We start from the raw sequence: 20047 nt of genomic DNA on the forward strand, positions 1-20047 counted from the left end.
ATGTTTTTTATTACACACAATGATGGGTTTATAACCAGTGCTGTAGAAATGGGTTTAATAATGGTTTAGATACTTTTACGTTCAATAAACATTAGAATCAGGAACAGTGCACAGTATTGCAAAGAGAGGACACAGTTCAAAAGCAACAACAAAAAAAATAATAATAATAATAATAAACATAAAATGCGCTGTCTGTTTTCATTACCACTTAAAACCCAGGTCCCATTTAAAATAGCATTATGACTTGTTCTGCTGTGCCCTGGTTCTATCCAATGTTCTGTTTCCCTAGACCACAGCTAAGCCTAGCACAGGCCATGCAACGTGGATCCGGTTCCAAAGCCAGCTGCTTTCTGGGTCGTCCTACAGGACCTTCACAATCATAGGCGTTATTGTAAGATCTCACTTTTGATGTTTCGTGACAAAGAATCTATACAACAACTCATAATGCAAACTGGAAAATACAGAATTCCCCTTTTAAGTCTACATCTAAAGGACATCTGTACGGTCTGCCCTGGCTCAGGAAGAGTTTTTTTTTTTTCTACTACTACTGTACGCATCTCATTGCTAAAGCATGCAGTGACCGTCCAGCAGAAAAAAAGGCAAAAAAAGAAGGAAAGAAAGAAAAAAATATATACCCATGTGAAAGGAGACATATAATTTAGTCATAAAATTATATACACACAGGCCTTTCCCCTAAACCAGGTTTAACAGGGACAATCCAACAACAAGTAAAACAAAAAGGAGTCATCTGCATTATCAATTGTTCACATAAATATAATAAATTAAAAAATATCCTATACTATATTTGTGGATGTTGGATGAAGCGTTCCAAGTGGAAATAAGAAAAGTATGGCAGAAAGATTTCAATTAATGTCTCAAAAAGTCTTCATTTACTGACAGATTACAGAGCTACTGCTAACTTCAAAAGGTGTTCAAAGGAGATGATCGGGGCATAAACGGTCTAAATAATCAGCTTCCAACTGCACTAACAATACAAGAAATGGAGTGGCTACAACGTGCAAGGAACCTGGTGCGGGCGGAGAGACTCACGCACGCGCACACACACACACACACACACACGCAAACACACACACACACACACACACACACACACACGCCTATGCAGAGGACGATGATTCGCAGACCTGAGGAGTGAACTGGCGTGGGCTCAGAGAGCCGCCCACTACACCAGCAGCTGACTGGACCAAGTTTGGGGGGGTGGGGGCGATTTCTAGGTAGTACACTTGCAGACCGGGCAGGGAGGGCAATACTCTGTAGTTTCCAAAGAGTTTGGGATCTCCTTACGACACAGCAGTCATATACCTCATAAAAAGTCATAAAACGTTAAGCTAAAATCAGTGCAGAGGACAAGACATGGGAACTTCTCAGATGGTGTGTGATCCTTATCAGCATGGAAGATTTCTTGAAGATAAAAATATCTATATAGAATAAAAACCATTTACAACGGTAATTGCTTCTATTGAAACGTGTTATTCGGTCACTCTGACATTTTGTTCTCTTTATCATGTTGGAGAGTTAAAACATAAAATAATTAAAAGCGAATGAACTATATATAATCACACAGTTGAAGGCCACATATTAGCAATTCCGGATTTTGAAGTTAGTCCACTTTACCCCATGCTGTAGTCCGGCAATGACAAGTAGGCAATATCAGGGAAGTGGGGATTCTGGGCTGAATTAAAATAAAAAAACAGTGATGGGGGGAAAAAAAAAAAACATTAACATGCATCCAACTGTAGACGTCGCAGTGGAGAATACTTGCCGACACCCCCGTAAGTATACTTGGTAGGTGGAACGTCAGACCAAAAAAAAAAAAAAAAAAAAAAAAAGTCAAGAAACTGGTCATCACATTAGGAAAGTTCGTAGCTTTATGGCAAAGTCCTTTTCAGAAAAAAAAAAATTTGATAACTCCCCAAAAAACGCTGAACGTAACAAAAAATTTGGGGCCTACGGCAGTTGTATTTGGTCATGTCCAGTATTTACGTATGGCGGTCAAATTATGCATTTCCCAAGGCAGGGTGGACAAGTCATCACACACTCATCGTCATGGAGGGGGAGTACTGCTGAAAGAGGGAGAGAATGTTTCATTTAAAACAGATCTTTAAGAAAAACAAACTTAACACATCAAGAAATACAACACATTTCATATAGTGCATTTACTATGTTGGAACAATGGCTGAAACAATGATTTAACAATGAAAGTTGGCTTCCCCGCTAGTTTTTCAGGGCTTAGTCTTTGGTTCTTCGTTATGACACTACTTCTTCTAACACTGCCATAACTTCTTCCAGTTATGGCAGTGGATGTGGATGACATCATGTGTAGCAGGACCAGGTCCACCAGTTTACCAATAATCTCAGTAGCACCATTGCACATGTATGTTTAAACCACTGCTGCCTGTTTTCTGAGCAAAAAAAAAAAAAAAAAAAAAAAAAAAAAAAAAAAAAAAAAAAAAAAAAAAAAAACTCACTCCAAATTCCCATAAAGTTGCCTGCCTCCACACATATTTGTAAAGAACACGTGTACTCTAAGTGCAGAGTGTAAATAATAAAAATGATTATTCTAAAGTAATATAATAGAAATGTGGTTCCGTAACACTATATCAGAACCTTCCATGAGGCTATTTTGGCCCAGATCTGGCTCCAGACCAGGTTATTTAGTATAACGGAGTGCTTGACGGAGAACACTCACACTCTCGCTCTGGAAGGAATGAAGGTAGCTGCCTCCTACATCATCATCTCGCGGAGTTCCGGATGGATTGCTCATGCCACTTAAATTGTTTGGTGAATTCTGCAGAGATCATAATCATTCATTCATGAGCACACCAATTTCTACATTGAAAAGGCATGTGAAAACATTATATGACACAAACAATGCAGTAAATAACCTGTACAATGTAACATAATAGCATAAGAAAAAAACATTTTACCTTGGGTAGACCATCCAAATCTCCAGATCCTGAAAACCAAAGAAAATTAATTTCAATTCATAAAACAAAATGGGCCAACACACTGCTTGCTCTGCGTCACCACTGAGCTTTTGGGCTGTACTGTCAGAGAAACGAACAGCCGTACCTCCGTTCAGGTGAAGGGGATCCATTCCTGCCATGGCTCCTAGTGGACCATCAGAGCCTGGGCCTATTGGAAACTACACAGGAAGATATGGATTTAGACAGGGTGGACTTATCAAAGGGCTGAGATAAAGGGAGCAGAAGACACATCTAGACTGAGAGATTAAACTAAAGATGTCCAATGAACGAATTCACACTACACTGAACAATAAGAAAGACATAATAGGAACAGTTTTTGTTCTGGTGGTTAACAATTATGTTAAATGAAATAAATGTAAACAGTACCCGGTATTGTGTATAACTCGAACTTACGTTCGATCTGTTTCCTGGTCCAGAGTTAACCATAGTATACAGGTTTTCACTGGAATTATTGGAGTCTGTAAGGTTAAAAGTAACATTTTGTTACTTAAACTATGTAATGAAATATCCATAATGTCTGACTGTGTGTGTGGTGAGCCCCTACCTGCGGGGCTGGGCACTATGGGAGTTCCAGGAGGCCCTCCTCCACCAGGGGGTCCCTGTTTCAAACACAACAGACCAGCAGGTTGGTCAACAGCAGACTGTGCCAAACTATACTCACAAGTGTAACGTGTGTGCTCTACGTGCTGCATATGGAACTCAGTAGTCCTAGTATTACCGTGCTTACACACAGTTGCGTTCCGTCACTGCATGCCAGTGGGTGTTCCCGACGGTCAGGGTGTGTAATCTACTATGCAAATGCCTTGAAGTAGCCCTATAACTGTAATTTGATTGGCTGGTGCCTTCGGTTGCTCTCTGTCGGTGCAGCACAAATTGAACTTCTCGATGGGGGCGACGGGAGCAACGCGACGCAACGGACCCACAATTCAGTTCGGCAACGGATGACGTAAGCCCATGCAAAGTGAATGAGATGAGTCTTCAGCACTGCACTGCACGCAAGTGTGTGTAAGCACCGATACAGTGTGTGTTTAGTATTTGGTGTTGCCTTACCCCATAGTTGCCAGGAGAGGGCGATGAGTAAGGCATCTGAAATCCAACATAAAACCAGTTTTAAAACTGAAACTACAAACACTATAACTGAACAACAAGGTGCAATCTGGGCTGGGTGAACTCACATTGTTGTTATTGTTTGGGTTGGGCCATGGTGGTCGTCCACCTCCTGGTCCCCTGGAAAATAGAAATCAATTGTACACCAATCACAAACTGCATGACCAAATACATGCACAGTACCAGAATTAAAGGATTAATGAAGTAGATGAATGAATGAATGAAGTAGAAAATTGCAGTCTTACATGTTCATTCCTGGCATGCCCGGGCCCATAGCGTTGTGTGGAGGTCTCATGCCGCCGCCAAAGTTCTACAAAAACAACCAGACGTCAGAACACCAAGGAGGGACCCTTAATTTGCAATCACGTAAGCGGCACTTGCCATTTTATCTCTTATTTCACTGAGTTCCGGAAACAAAAAACAACTAAGAAATGTCTGAATGAGATGGAACACACCATGTAGCTTTTCAGTTAGGACAAGTAATACACTTTCCTTGGTAGAAAGATTAATGTAGTGAGGGACCCTAATATTCAGTGGGAAAGCTATGGCTACAGTGATCACCAAGTTGTCATTGTAGCTTTTCCTCATGCACTTCCTGGTACTGATTTAGCTATGCAACACATGGAGAATGTTTTTGTTCCACTGAGCCTGCGATGACATGGCCAAGTACAAAATGCCTTCAGGAAAACAGCTTTAGGCCACTGGTGTGGACATGTGTGACTGGTGATGTTACCTGGGGTCCTGGGCCCATTGGGCCCATTCCTCTGGGATTGTTCATCCTCTGCATTGGTACTCCTGCTTTTAACACACACACACACACACACACACACAGAAAGAGAGAACTCAGAGAAAGCATGCGGCTCCAGAGAGGAGACCTCAGCAGCAACCTCAATAAACTCAAATTCACTTGCTCAGCAACTCCAACCCACCTTGCATTCGCATGGGGTCCATGTTTGGGAGCATGGGCTGGGCAGTAGGAACACCTCCGGGAGGCTGTCAGAACACAGACATGGGACACAGATTAAGGACATGCTAAATGCAACTGTATTGGATCTGGAGTTGAAACCACCATAATCCTTTTCATAGAGAGCTCATCTCATTAAGCAACAGCAATGACTTGGGCTCATTTGGCTCTTCCTTTAACAAGATCTAAAAGTAATACAAACATTTTGTCAACACCACCAACAGCACAGTTGGTTGTGGTAAAATCTTGCTGGTATGCTAACCGGTGTATTTTGTTTTGGTTATATATTTTATGTCTTGTGAAAGCTTGAATGTTCACAAAGAATGTTAAAATGTTCACAGGTGGTCTCTCCTATAAAAGTCAACAAATTGCTGCATGGCAATAGCACAGTATATTATCATGCTAATAAATTGAATGGGAAGTACCAAACACAGAAGATGTAACATTGGTGAACACCACCATACCTGGTTGCCCATGCGGATGGGTGGGCCTCTTGGGCCTCCAGGAAAGCGTGGCGACATGAACGACTACGGAGGCAAAAAAACATACGTATTTCAAATACTTTCCGTAGTCCACGATACAACAATAATGGCAAAAAATGTTTTTATACTTGCACATTACAGGCAGACAGTACAGACATACACAGAAAAGCTTATCTGCGTAAGAGCAAAAACGGTGTGTGACACTTAAAGCGAGGGAGTGAGCGTGAGCAGGACAAGTTGGGGTACCTGTCCGTGGGGTCCCATCATACCGCTAGGAGGGGGAGGCTGAGCGTGAGGAGACGCCTGGGAGCCAGGGGGTCCCTGTGGCAGATCGGCACAGAGGGAGGCAAGGAGGCAGAGAGAGGGAGGCAGAGAGAGAGAGGCAGAGAGAGAGAGAGAGAGAGAAAGAGAGTCAGCAAGCAGGTATAATAATAAAAAGCAGAGTGGAGAAGGGAAGCACTGGACGCGCGAGTGGTTAATGAAAGCAGGCGTGGCAGGAGTGGAGCGCTGTGAAACTGGGCTGAGCGAGAGCAACTGAAACAGAACAAACAGAGCAGGCCTAACCAGACACAGGAAGCTCTTACCAGTCCTACACAACTGGTTCACTTCTATTTAGGACATTACACTACTGCAGTGACTATGACTATACAAAACAGTGGCCACTCACTTTTTGTGTATAATAATTGACTCCGTATATAAATGTCCTATGTCTAAAATTACTTTCACCATTTCTCAATACATTAACTACAGACTATAAGCTCTCTCGCCCATGTTTTATTTCAAACCAGCTGATGCACCGAGAGTGTGTGTACAGAGTACATGGTGGTGCGGTTGGACACATTACAGCCATAGAGTCTATTAACCTATTAGCAGTTTGCCAACTCAGCTAAACTGCAATTGGCGGACTTGCTTAGTTCAGCTAACATTACTGTTGACCTCATGGGCACTTCACCGACAGAGACTGCCAAAGTGATGATGGTGAGGTCAACCAGCCATCCTCATTGACCTCATTCTACCCTCGTCAATGCAAGTCACATACATTACGATGCCAGGTCAAGAATATACAAAAAGCACAAGCTAAATCAGAAAACTTTGCATTCCAATTCCTCCGGTGGACATGTCATGAAAATCCTTGGGTCCTTGGGTGTTAATGTAAAAGGTATAAACTATTGTGATTATCTGACACATGAATTGTGCTTTGGGATGTTTAAATCATATAATAGCCGCCACCTTGCATGACTGTCACACTGAACGTAGACACACAGAACGTAACTACTGAACCTTCTAATGCACATAATTTATTGTGTACCAGAAGTTTTGTGGCAACCTAGATATTCATAATTAAAGTTTAAATGAGGCAGCATTTTCACACTTTAAAGGAGACTCGCGCCCTTTTAGCGTCAACATGCACAACTTGACAGATATTATTCTCAGAAATGCTCTGCCATCTTCCTGGACCAAAACATGACAACGAAGCTATACATGCAAACGTAACCTGAGAAAAATTCCTACAACCTGCAAACAGTACTGAGCCAGTCCAACAAGAAAAATCGCCAGGTTACAAAGCTAATTCTTAAAATAACACAGGAAGATGCTACTGTGCCATAGGTTAATGGAACTGTTGCTGTCTGCACATACATTTAACAGAGCAAATACACATTAAATCAGCATATACCTTAAACATCCAAGAAAGAACAGCAATCCCACAGTCCAAAGACAGAAATTGATATCATATCCCTCTAATGATTAGCAGACAGCTTCTAAACAGAGGTGCCATGAGGTCTGAAGGCAGATTTAATTCAAAACGTGAAACCGATTTAAAACAATTATCACTAATAAAGACTAGACACCAATTATCTATTCAATTTAGTTCAATTAAATTCAGTGAGCACACCAAGTGGTCTTAACAACCTACCTAATCTCAAGAATGCACCCTGGACAAACTGCAGACTGGTAGATTGTTTCTGCATAAACTAGTAACATCACACGACCAAACCCCTGCTAGTTCACACGTAAATAAACTCACACACACCATAATAGCTCACACAGTCAATCGAGGAAGACAGATAGACTTGAACCTGACCTGAAAGAATCCCGGTGGCATCGGTCCCCCTGGCATGCCCTCTCCTGGAGGCATGTTGCCCAAGACTGGGCTGGGGGCGGCTGCTGCACTCTGTGAAGGTTAAAAAGGTCAAACATGCAGCCAAAGGTCAAAGGTTAAAAGCCCAACAACAACAGAAAAATCCACAGCACTGTGTTTATAGTGCACAGTAGTGCATAGCACACCCAAACAAAGTGTGGGAAAAGTGCTGAACGCGGTAAGACATGTTGTCAGGCCAGCATAAAGATGGAGGCTCAGCAACAGTGATCGTCTCTACGCTACATGCGGTTTATTTAGACAGGCTCGGCTCGCACCGTCCCTGAAGAGCAAAAGCACTTAGAGGCATATCACCGAGGACTATTTCCCTGTATATCCTCAGATTTAATTTACAACCATCATTAGTTTCTGATCGTTTATTTGGGCCGTAATTGGCCATTTTCCTGTTGAATTGAGAGCACTTAGAAACATACTCTAATGCCCGCAGTGAAATCCCAGAAAAACAGCTGTGCTGGACAGGGAAATAAGAAGGCATATTAAAATGAGAGTAAACACTTGAAAAACAACGCCACACTGCCGCTGAAAGGGGTGAGTCTTGCTCACACCATCTCTCCATATATCCTGTGGAGGCTGCTCACAGCCCATGTGAAATACCACAACAGGGATCCAAGGGAGGTCTAGGAGAGCTTCTTCTAGTCTATTTCCCCCAATCCTGTGAGTATTTAAGACAAAACAAAAGCTCTCCCGAACCACTATAAAAGTGACAAACCTCTTAAGTTATTTACATAACATTTATTAGTTTTACTAAACATACTCCAGGCTTAACTGACTACATGCTCTACAGTGTTTTCTCCATCCCTCTCTTCGGATAGGGAGTCCTCCATCCTTATTTGAGAGGTCCCATCACCAGTACACTGAAGTTCCTCTTTGTTCTGGATCCTTCTTCTCCTCCACCACCTCTACTGAGCATCTGTCACTCTCCTCCCCTTGCAATCTGTCCCTCAGCTCCTTGACAGCCATCAATCACACTGCTAACGGCACGGGGGCCAGAGGGGGAGTATCCCTCCAACGCAACATGAATGCAACATGGCCTCCGCTTTACAAGGCTGGAGACAGCCACCTCCCCCACCCTCTCAAGGGAACGCAGAGCTCAAAACCCTGACTGAGCTGTCTACCCGCTGGGAACAAAGACAGGGCCCTAGTCAAACGCCGGTAGCAGCAAGCTCGCAGACTCATGGCCGGGTCACTGCTTACCATGCGGTTACTATGGGATGCACAGCTCAGTTTAAAGGCTGCGGTTAAGGTTAGTTTAGTAGAGGTGTGTTTCTGACAGAACTTTTTCTTCCAAAGTAATGTGGTCATAGTAAACAAAGGGGTTTTTATCAAAGTCATTACAAAAGGGCAATCACCAGGAATCAGTGTGGATTGTACATTTAGACAATATGGTCATGAAATGCTCTTTAATTCATCATGCTGACATTATTTTGCTTGTAAATGCTATTAGAGCAAACACGGATACACAATTTCTTTGAACAAAACAAAATAGGCAAATCACTGGCATACTAACTGACGTTACACAGGCGGATCCAATCTGTTTATTTGCAATGAATTTAATGCTGATACTTGATGTGATTAAATGGAGTAAGCAATCTAATGTGTTTAATGGGCCAAATGTATAAATGAAGGCTGAAAACTCCCAGATCTTTTGTCTCTCTGATCATTTCATTCAACATGGACTGTAAAGATTCCCCTCAGAAGCTACTTGTACTTCACACATAGGAGTTGGATGACGTTTTATTATTTGGAGGACCGCCTAAAGGCTATGTGTGTAGATTCCCTTCAACACTGAGTCAAAGGGAGAGAGAGAGAGAGAGAGAGAGAGAGAGAGAGAGAGAGAGAGAGAGAGAGAGAGAGAGAGAGAGAGAGAGAGAGAGAGAGAGAGAGAGAGAGAGAGAGAGAGAGAGAGAGAGAGAGAGAGAGAGAGAGAGAGAAAGAGATGTGTGTGTGTGTCAGAGATCCTTGTGCTAATGCAACCTAATGCTAGGGCAGGGGATGAAGTATTGTTGATGGCTAGTGAGTTTGCTCTACACAACTGCTTTTTAAAACAGCGCATCATCTTAACATCTTTACACAGACCATTAACCTGTGCTCAGAGTCTAAAATGTAGGCATGCATAGGCAGAATCTAAAATGTAGGCAAAAGGTCCAGATGAGGCTATTTTCAGTTATGATAGTATCTGGAGCTGAACTACCACCTCTCCCCACAGAAGGGAAAGCTGACAGCTTCTGACAAAGTCCTAGGCACCAAACTTGCCAAGGACATGGAGCTTTGTGTCCGCCAGTGACCCTGAGATTGACAGAGTGTTTAACCTAAAAGTTCTTGACGTCAGCAGCTCTTTCCAAGATGCTTGTGAACTTCTCTCGCTCCTCTCAAACAGGAAACGAGCAGCGAAGGTGTCATATGGATGCAGTGTAAAACCCAGGAGAAAAGGATTCTCAAGCATAAACATATACAAAACCAAGCTACTGTACATGCCAAGGGGAAACACATAGGATTCTAAAAGAAATTTTTTTTCTGCTACATCCTAATCTAAATACACATGAATGGCTATCACATAGCTGATACCCAACATGTAATTCACTCAAACAGTAACTACCAGGCCACTTCACCTGGATTTGTTTCTATGGCTATCAAAATCCCATAACAGCACTGTAGTTCTTTACATAAACTCACTACCACTGAGATTTTATAAGGTCTAAAAATGAGTGATAATACAGCTATTTTGTCATATAAAGAGTTTATCGCAAACATAGTATCTCCTGCTATACAATTCAAACTGAACGGGATGAAAGAGAAAGTCTAACACATAGGGCTTTGTAAAACAAAAATGGTCAATAATAAACACTGCAACCAGGGTGTTAATACTTTCAAACAGCACATGGCCACAAAACACAGTTCCCTCTCATTTACGGTCATCTACCACAAATAAAATTATGATGGCTCATTTAAAAACACATTGTGTGTTTGAGCACTGCCACAGCATATATAATATTCTCTCCCTTGCAATCATTTCATGCACATTTAGAAAATCAGAAAAGGCATGAGAGGGATGAGACAATGTGGTTCATAGTTAAGACTGAATTCTGAAAGAAATTTGAATCAGAGTTGTTGGATTCAATTCAGGCTGATTACAGTCATGGTATTCCCTGATCACTCAACCTACTTAACTCTCATCTTCACCTCCAGTTTGGGGAAAACTGAGCAGTACTCACATAGTCATGAAAGGCCTTTGCTTCACTCGAGTGTTCACAGTTTTCTCTTCTCTCAGGAGCTGCACAGTACAAGTCCCAGAAAACACTAAAGGAAAAAACAATGTTGTTCAAGTTACGGAGGAAATCAGTTGATATATTCATTGAGATATAGGCTAATATAATACACCACTGTCACACAATGCCAAAAATAATGGAGACTTACCACCACCATGAGTGAAGAAATCCTGGAGGTTCCCCTAGTGTGATATTCTTCTCCCATCTGATCTGAAACAAACATTCACGGCATATTGAAACTTTTCAACATCTTTGAGATTCCAGCATCACATAGGCCTAACACCATAGCAGCACACGTTTAACACTCAGAGAGAACCTCAAAGGCATCAAGAAGACTTCAGAGCATGCCTTACCTCTGACAGAAATGTCTGTGCCGACTTCTGTGCTCCTATGTGTAACAAGTACTCGTAGACGTACAAGGCTAACCTGGGAAAGAAACATAAGGATGAGTTTACAGACAGGTACCTGGGAGGGGGTCGCAGATGACAAGTGTGGTGCTATTCTAAAAGTGCCCGGCACCTTCTAAAATTGCAATCATCTCTTGTTTCCGAAGGAAACTGCCAAATAAACAACAACTTGCCTACTGCATACAACTTTGAGTCAATTTATTAATATGGTTACAACGATTGCTCACTTGTGCACACAAACAATGAATTTCGGCTGTGATAGAGACGGGGTTCGAATAGCCTACATGGGTTTACTTATAACGAAAAGAAACTATGTTGCCAACTCGACCACTACTGTGGTGAAGGCTAGTGTGTTTACTTATCTAAGTACTTGCCCATTCTGATAAAAAAAAAAAAACTGTTTCCATTCCCGCTCAGATAGGTGCTATGTTTTAGAAAACGTTTAACTGCGCGGCCCAAATAAAAACATTTCATGCGTAGTACTCAAATGCGTTAAATTGTGCAACAACACGTTCGCCTAGCCACAAACATATTTTAATGGTTTCGTGCGTTTGCCGTTATTGATGGCGATTAACACTAAAACCAGGAACCTAATAGAATGGCGAATGGAAAGGGCGGTACATTCAATTCCTCACTGCTGGTAGTCGCCCCGCAGGCAACAACCAGTCCTGAAAATCACACAAGCAACGCCACAATAGATAGGGAAACAAAGGAAAGTCTTACTTTTCGCGTGCCTGGTTATCCGATGGCACAACGGAGCTTTTGCCTTTGGAAAACATAATTAATTGAAAAAGCTCGCCCGCGTTCTTTTTTTCGCTATACCCTAAAATCCATCTATGAAGACGTTTGTCTCGGCTTCGGCCGCCGCAGGCTCAACAAGGAAAGTGGTTGAGTCTCAACCGAGCCTGGTAAGGGATGGGTACACGCTGACTGGCAAATTTAATTACCAATGAGAGCACAATAATTCCCTGAAGTCCTGCCTTAGTGGAATGACGTCATTCACCATGTCCAGCCCCACAATGGTTGCTTGAAAATTGCAGAACACCCTCTGTGATAGCCACCAACGTGGATACGAAGCCTATCTGATTATTTATTCTGGTTTGTAGCTTGGAATATTGTATTACGATAAAATCATTGCACGCACAGCTATTTTCCCCCGATGAACCTCCATCAGACACTGCCCATTATTTCCGCTGTTAAGAACATATTAAAAAATCATGGAAATGACACAAGTCTCGATTACATAGAACATTTAGAAAGCATGGCCACGTTAGTGTGTTGCGTTTGAGATGATAAGGGGGTATATTAATTTTATATCTGATTGGCATGTAGGCTACACAGAAAAGGCAGGCTGCGTGTTTGAAAACTTGACACCATGTTAACAGCAGCAAGCCTCCTGAATGTAACACAGCTAACAGACATAGCAGTAAAGCGCTTCACGATTTGCTCTGATTTTTATTGAGCTGGTGGTTTAAACGGCTTTTAAAAACACACGCCTCGCAGAATATGCGCATGCAAGATTAAATCTCTCCAGTCCAAAGACGGCAGATGTATTTTCTTTGGGAGCAGCAAACCGGAGTGTGAAAGCCCTCTCATTGGTTGGGCTTTTGGACTGGGTTTAGGGGTTCCTTAAAACCGACATATGTAGCCAAGCATGCATAGCCTAATGTCAGAAAACACAGTTGCGTCTGGTTCAGCCAGCTATACTTTTCAGTTTGTTACAGTGAAATTACCATGCTTGCTTTTCATTAGATATGCCTGTCCTAAACTAAAGAAGAAAGCAGGCGATGTACCAAGAGGCCTAGTCTATACGCAATGTCAAAATATGCAAAATAATTATTTTAGTGCCACCTATAAATTATTGTAATTCTGTCCAAAATCTAATTTCTTAATGGCATAATTAAATGAACATTTAACACTAAAATGTATCCAGTCCTAAATGTATTAGGCTACTGTTTCATAACCCAGTTAATATGAACAAAACTGGTCCCAGATAAATAAATGTTTGGTAACACATGTTTAAAAGCTTGAACTAAGTTGAAATATTCGTAACCTACAGTCAAATCTCCACAAAAGCAGACTACTTTTAAATATAATGCTATACTTAACCACTAGGGGGTATAAGTAAACAACAGAACAGAATTGTCTACAGGCCTGCGATGTGGTGGCTTGCGAATTTCCTACTAAGGCACATTTGATGGGGATCTCTATCTCTAGTAAGATACTATGAAAATAAATGTTTGCAGACCCTTTCAAGTTTTCCACATTTTGTCATGTTGAGTTCAATCAAGACTGAACTATTCAATCTACATAAGTATTCAGTCTCTTGGTTATAGCTCAATTGATCTGGTGTTGTGCATTTTTCAAATCAATGGTCCTTGAGATTCTTCTGCAATGTCATTGGAGTCCACCTGTGCCTAACTGAATTCATTGCATACATTAGGAAAGACACATACCAATCTCACAAGTGAAGGTGTATTTCAGTGCGGAAACCAAGACTTGAGGTTGAGAGAATTGTTTGCATATCTACCAGATTGTGTCAAGCCACAGATCTGGGGAATAAAAATGTCACCTGCATTGGAAGTGCCTAAGAGTACAGTTCCCTCCACCTTTCTCACATGGTGATTTGGAACCACCAACATTCTTAGATCTGACTGTCCAGCCAAACCAAGCAATCGTAGACAAAGGGTCTTGGTCAGACAGGAACCCAACAGTCACTATGAATTAGATACAGAGTTCCTTTCTGGGAGTAGAACCGAAGGATTAACATCAGGGTAATACCAGGCAGATCAGGCATTTACAGTGGCCAGACGGACACATTTCCACCCTAAAAGGCACATGGCATCTCACTTGAAGATTGCCAAAAATCATCTGAGCAGCTCTCTCATGAGAACAAGCATCCTCTGGTCTGATGAAATGAAGATTGAGCTGTTCGGCCAAAATTCATAACATAAAAGCAAGCACTGAGCATCACCTTATTAATGCAGGAAAAATAATGAGCAATCCGTAGTACTTTTCCATAGTGCTCAGGCTGGGGTGAAGCTTTGCATTTCAGCAAGGCAACAACACAAAGAATGCATCAATAAAACACAACAGTGGCTTTAAAATGGTTAATTACCAATGCTCACCATCCAATCTAGCTGACCTGATTCTGCCAAATAATTACCAAGAATACTTGAGGCTGTCATTGCTGCTAAAGGTGCTTTATCCAAATAAGTGAAGGGTCTGTATACTTTTGTAAATGATATCATGGATGGATTATTTTGAATCGTTAAATTAACAATTAACATTATTATGGAGTAATGTATGTTGGTGAGTCTCATTTAAGAAGAAACAAATGTGAGAAATTTCAAAGGGTCTGAAAACTACTGTATTTAAATGCAACGTACATGTAGATGGCCACTATACCACTGATGGGCAAGGCCTAGGAATATTGTTATATTATCCACACAATGACTGCCATACCGATGGACCCACCAAATCTACACCCCAGCATCAATAAACACTGCTAAGAAACACTGTCTGTGCAACGACATCTTTATGGGTACCAGGGAGAGTATTTACATGTAGTCATGTAATCATTCTGAAATGACCTGCAGCTATATATAATAACTGTACATCAGCCACAACATTAGGACTATTGATAGGTGAAGTGAATAGACGGGTTTCCTGTTTACCAACGTTAGTAAATGTGCGTGCAGCCACAGGGCAAAATAAACGCTCAGTGGCCGGCCACAATCTTATAAGCATAACCTAATTGTCGACTGCTGTAACTTAGAATTGCCATGGTTAATAATAACATGTCATTTCAGAGTTTGTCTTTCATCTGCATTATTAAAATAACCCACTGTTTTTTGGTGAAGGCATGCATTCCTTTGGGAATATTGAACATTCTCTAACCAGCGCTGTTTTTATTGGTGCGGTTTACAACTAAAAAACTCCTTGTAATTGCTTTCGTGGAGAGGGCTGCTCTATGCTGTTTTCTGTCCAGGAGTTGCTCACACATTTTTTCGTGATGCTGCATAGAAACCCATGTATAACACTGATTATCTCATTATTATGCCACCTGTCAGTGGATGGGATATATTAGGCACCAAGTAAACATTTTGTCCTCAAAATTGATGTGTTAGAAGCAGGAAAAATGACAATTGACAATTGACAAGGGCCAAATTGTGATGGCTAGACAACTGGCTCAGAGCAACTCCAAAACTGTAGCTATTGTGGGATGTGCAGTGGCCAGTACCTATCAAAGTGGTCCAAAGAAGGAAAGTGGGGAATCAGCGACAGGGTCATGGGTGGCCAAGGCTCATTGATGCACGTGGCGAGTGAAGGCTGGTCTGTGTGGTCCGATTCATGTAGATGCTACTTTGACAGTACCTACCTAAGCATTGTTGCAGACCATGTAGACCCTCTGATAGGATTCAGCACCTCCCTCTGCAACTGGCTGCTGGACTTCCTGTTGCAGAGACCACAAGCAGTACGTGTCGGGAACAACACCTCAAGCACTCTGACCCTGAGCACGGGGGCCCCACAAGGGTGTGTGCTCAGTCCTCTGCTCTTCACACTGCTAACACATGACTGTACAACCACTCACAGCTCCAACCATCCGGTGAAGTTTGCGGACGACACAACACTGGTGGGCCTCATCACTAAGGGCGATGAGGCTCACTACAGAGAACAAGTAGACCTGCTGGCTAAATGGTGCAAAGACAACAACCTCCTGCTGAATGTCAGCAAGACCAAGGAGATTGTTGTCAACTTTCAGAGAGGCCACAAACAACTGCCACCACTGTCCATCGACGGAGATGCTGTGGAGAGAGTGAGCAGCACAAAATTCCTGGGGGTGCACATCAGCGACGACCTCCCCTGGACCACCAACACAGCATCACTGGCGAAGAAAGCCCAGCAGCGCCTCTACTTCTTGCGCAAATTGAAGAAGGCAAGTGCCACGTCTCCCGTCATGACCACATTCTACAGAGGGACAATCGAGAGCATCGTGTCCAGCTGCATCACAGTGTGGGGCGGAAGCTGCACAGATCAGAACAGGAAGACCCTCCAGCGCATTGTTAACACAGCTAAGAGGATCATTGGAGCACCACTCCCCTCCCTACAGGACATTTACACCACCCGCCTCACCCGCAAAGCACTAATGATTGTCAAGGACACAACCCACCCTGCACACAAACTGTTCAGCCTCCTGCCCTCTGAGGTACAGGAGCCTCCGCTCCCGCACCACCAGACTTGCAAGTAGCTTCATCCACCAAGCAATCAGGATGCTGAACACTCTACCCACTCTCCCATCACTGACATTGTCTATGGCTATGTCTATGTCTAAAGTATGTCTATGTCTGTATTTAAAGTATGTCTATGTCTGCATGGGAAAGTAAGAAACAAAATTTCAATTCTTTGTATGACCAGTGCATGTAAAGAAATTGACAATAAAGCCGACTTGACTTGACTTGACTGATGGAAACAGTATTTCCTGATGGCAGTGGCCTCTTTCAGGAGTATAACCTGGGACCCAGAAGAAAAAAGTTTTTGATATTAAGATTTTTTAAAGATCTAAAAAAAATCTAAAATGTTATTTCTTTATTTGTTATCGTATGTCCCTTGCAGTTGACATCGGGTCATCATTCTTCAGAAAATATCAATTTAGCGTAATGTTATAGCAATGAGTTACAATGGGATCCTACGGTATTTGTGACATTAAATGAAACTAGATGTGCTAGGGAAGAAGTGGTGCCCCTGTAGGGATTTTAAGACTGCCTCCAGAGATGAGCACTGTGATGGAGTGCTGTTACTAGGTTGAGCGTGCACTCTGACGGCCATACCAATGAGCCTAGGGTGTTTGGCACGGCCCCCTGTGTGATGGACCCTAGTGATGCGTGGGTGGGGCACCCTAGGATGACGTACAGACGTAGACGTACAGAGGAGAGATGCTTGGATGGATAATTCTGTCTGTGAATACACTTTTAACAAAGGCATTATCAATTGCATAAGCAAATGGGGTAGTAAGACCCGCTGTTCACTATAAAGGACATTGAATAAAAGTTATGTTTTGAAAGTTGTTCACTGTTAAATTTAACTTTGTATTGTTGTTATTTGTATGTCACTTTGGACAAAAGCGTCTGCTAAATACCATAACCATAACCATTACCATATGCAGGAAACAAGTTGATTATTAACAATAGAAACATAATATCTCCAAAAAAAATATTGTTGCTATAAAATGAGAAAAAATGCTCTGTCTGCCATTTTGAAAAGAAAGTTTGTGAGTTCTGTTAACCACACACATATAATTGTGAAGAATCACCAGAAAGCCCAGGATGTCCTCTAGACTAGAGAGTGTAGTAGGACTCAAACACATGGCATAAATGGTGCTTGACTTAAAGGAATTTCATATATCTCCAATTAAGCATTTGTGGGAGATGCTGGACAAACAAGTCCGATGGAGGCCCCACCTTGTAACTTATACGACTTGGAGGATCTGCTGCTAAAGTCTTGGTACCAGATACCACAGTACATCTTCAGTCTGGTGGAGTCCATGCCTCGAAGGGTTAGGTCTGTAGGCTCTTAGTTGATTGGTTGTCACCGGGATGCAGACTTAGAGTTCAGTAAGGTGACAGCCGCAGGAAAGAAGCTTCCTCTGAACCTGCTGGTTCGGGTGCGGAGAGACCTGTAACGCCTAGTGGGGAGAACAGTCTGTGTTTGGGGTGAGAACAGTCTTTGATGATGCTGCACGCCTTACGCAAGCATCGTTTGCCCTGGATGGCCTCGATGGAGGGGAGTGAGGAACCGGTGATACGTTGGGCAGTTTTCACCACCCTCTGCTGTGCTTTTCGGTCGTGGGCAGAGCAGTCGCCATACCAAACTGTGACACAGTTGGGGAGGATGCTCTTGATGGTGCAGCGGTATAAGTTCACCAGGATTGGGGGGTGTGTGTGCAAGCTTTAGACTTCCTGAAGCCCTCAAAGAGCTCTTTGGTCTTTTTGGTGTTGAGAGCCAGGTTGTTGTCAGTGCACCACGATGTGGTGCTGGACCTCCTCCCTGTAGGCATGTTTCATTGTTGTTGCTAATGAGACCAATCACCGTAGTGTCGTCTGCAAACTTGACAATGGTGTTAGAGCCATGTACAGGTGTACAGTAAAGAGGGAGTAGAGGAGAGGGCTCAGCACACATCCCTGTGGTACGCCGGTGTTCAGGGTGATGGTTGAGGAGGTGTGATTATCTAACCTAACAGACTGAGGTCTGTTGGTTAGGAAGTCCAGAATCCAGTTACAGAGGAAGGTATTGATGCCCAGTTCACTGAGTTTGGTGATCAGTTTGGAGGGGATGTAGTTTGTGTTGAATGCTGAACTAAAGTCAATGAACAGCATTCTCACATTATATAATATATGGGTCTGCTGCTTAAACATAAATAAGTAAACCAGATATAGTACATAATCAAGCTCTGAGGTTATGCTGTGCAGCAATCAAGACCACGCCACTGGCAGCACTTCAAGTAGAGATGGGGGAAATGCCTCTTCATCTTAGAAGAGACTGGTTGGCTTTTGTATATTGGGTGAATTTGAGGGCTCATAGGAAGAGTCATATGAGCCAGTCAGTGTTAATGCAATACTGAGAAAGAGAGAGAGAGAGACACAGAGAAAGAGAGTTCAAATTGAGTTATGGCTGAATAATAAAGCAAAAGGTAAGTTAATTGAAAATAAGCCCTGGTGTATCTAGCTGTTCCTCCCTGGCTATTTAAAGAGTTGACAAGCCCAGATGCAGTACACACTTTAAAATATAATGAATCATGTCATGATATTAGTGTTGTTTGCTTATCTAGCTTCTGCTCGAAACATACAACTAAATCCAGACTGCTCAGAAAGGACTGACAAAAGGGTGAGAATTGCCTGTTAACCCAAAACTAAAAATAACAATTGCTAAAAGAATGAATGATGATTTAGCTGTGTATACAGCAGAATAGTTACTAACTATGGAACTAACTTTGTTAGAGGACAATAGACCTAATAAGGCTGTAATAACTTCAGACTCTAGCTTAAGCCTCAAAACATTGCTATCTGAATCAAGAGATATCCTTTTTGAGATCATGCAACTGCCAAATAATCTGATAAATTCCAGAATTAGTAGGCCTATATTATTATTAGTCTGCCCATACACTTGTGGTAGAAATGGGTAGGCTACAAGCTCATTGAAGAAGAAAACAAGTTAGCAGACAAATGTGCTATGTAAGCAGCAGGAAAAAATAATAAGTTGACATTAAATATGGTAAAGCAGAAGTTAAAAGTATGGTTAAAGCTAAAGGAAAGGATAAATGTCAATATCTGGATAATGAGCAGACTGGAAGACGGTTTTATAATATTCAAAGGAAAGTGAGAAAGAGCAGGAACACAAACAGAAGCAAGCAAAAAGATGTGTTGCCATATGGATAATAAATTATTTCCCTAAATATCACCCAGACAGACAAAGGTTAATTTTACAACTTGAAGAGAACCTGATGAGTTTGAATCGATATATCTTTTTTTTTTTGAAGAAGAAGAAGACAGGGTTGAGTAGTAAATGTAGGGCCGGATTAACACCTTGATCCATACACTTCAGTCCAGATGGTGGCAGTAATGCACCAACAAAGCTGGTTGCCAACCACGATAGAAG

General features: G+C 42.2%; 1 protein-coding gene across 7 annotated transcripts; it reads right to left on the minus strand.

Moving 5' to 3' along the window:
* Positions 1-38: 38 nt before the first annotated feature.
* ssbp3b (single stranded DNA binding protein 3b) lies at positions 39-12295 on the minus strand. Of its 7 annotated transcripts, none has more exons than XM_048251795.1 (18): positions 12116-12294; positions 11339-11411; positions 11134-11195; positions 10932-11016; positions 7645-7734; positions 5808-5882; positions 5544-5606; positions 5045-5108; positions 4849-4910; positions 4361-4425; positions 4184-4235; positions 4059-4094; positions 3553-3607; positions 3375-3466; positions 3094-3166; positions 2949-2977; positions 2711-2809; positions 39-2084 (listed from the first exon to the last, which is right to left on the minus strand). In XM_048251795.1, exons 1-18 carry the CDS (start codon positions 12169-12171, stop codon positions 2052-2054), a joined length of 1164 nt encoding a protein of 387 aa, XP_048107752.1. In that variant the 5' UTR covers positions 12172-12294; the 3' UTR covers positions 39-2051. The 7 variants fall into 7 exon arrangements, with proteins under 7 accessions (XP_048107752.1, XP_048107754.1, XP_048107753.1 ...); XM_048251797.1 differs by having other exon boundaries at positions 3402-3466; positions 12116-12290; XM_048251796.1 differs by having other exon boundaries at positions 39-2081; positions 12116-12289.
* Positions 12296-20047: the final 7752 nt, after the last annotated feature.

Source organism: Alosa alosa, chromosome 9 (assembly GCF_017589495.1).
Source record: "Alosa alosa isolate M-15738 ecotype Scorff River chromosome 9, AALO_Geno_1.1, whole genome shotgun sequence".
Taxonomy (NCBI): Eukaryota; Metazoa; Chordata; class Actinopteri; order Clupeiformes; family Clupeidae; genus Alosa; species Alosa alosa.

Coding starts and splice junctions, on each gene's coding strand:
- ssbp3b (XM_048251795.1), bottom strand. CDS start 12,171: ATGTTTTCCAAAGGCAAAAGCTCCGTTGTGCCATCGGATAACCAGGCA. Junction 7,735..10,931: donor CAAAGGCCTTTCATGACTAT/GTGAGTACTGCT, acceptor TAACCTTCACAG/AGTGCAGCAGCCGCCCCCAG. Junction 4,095..4,183: donor ACCCAAACAATAACAACAAT/GTGAGTTCACCC, acceptor GTTGGATTTCAG/ATGCCTTACTCATCGCCCTC.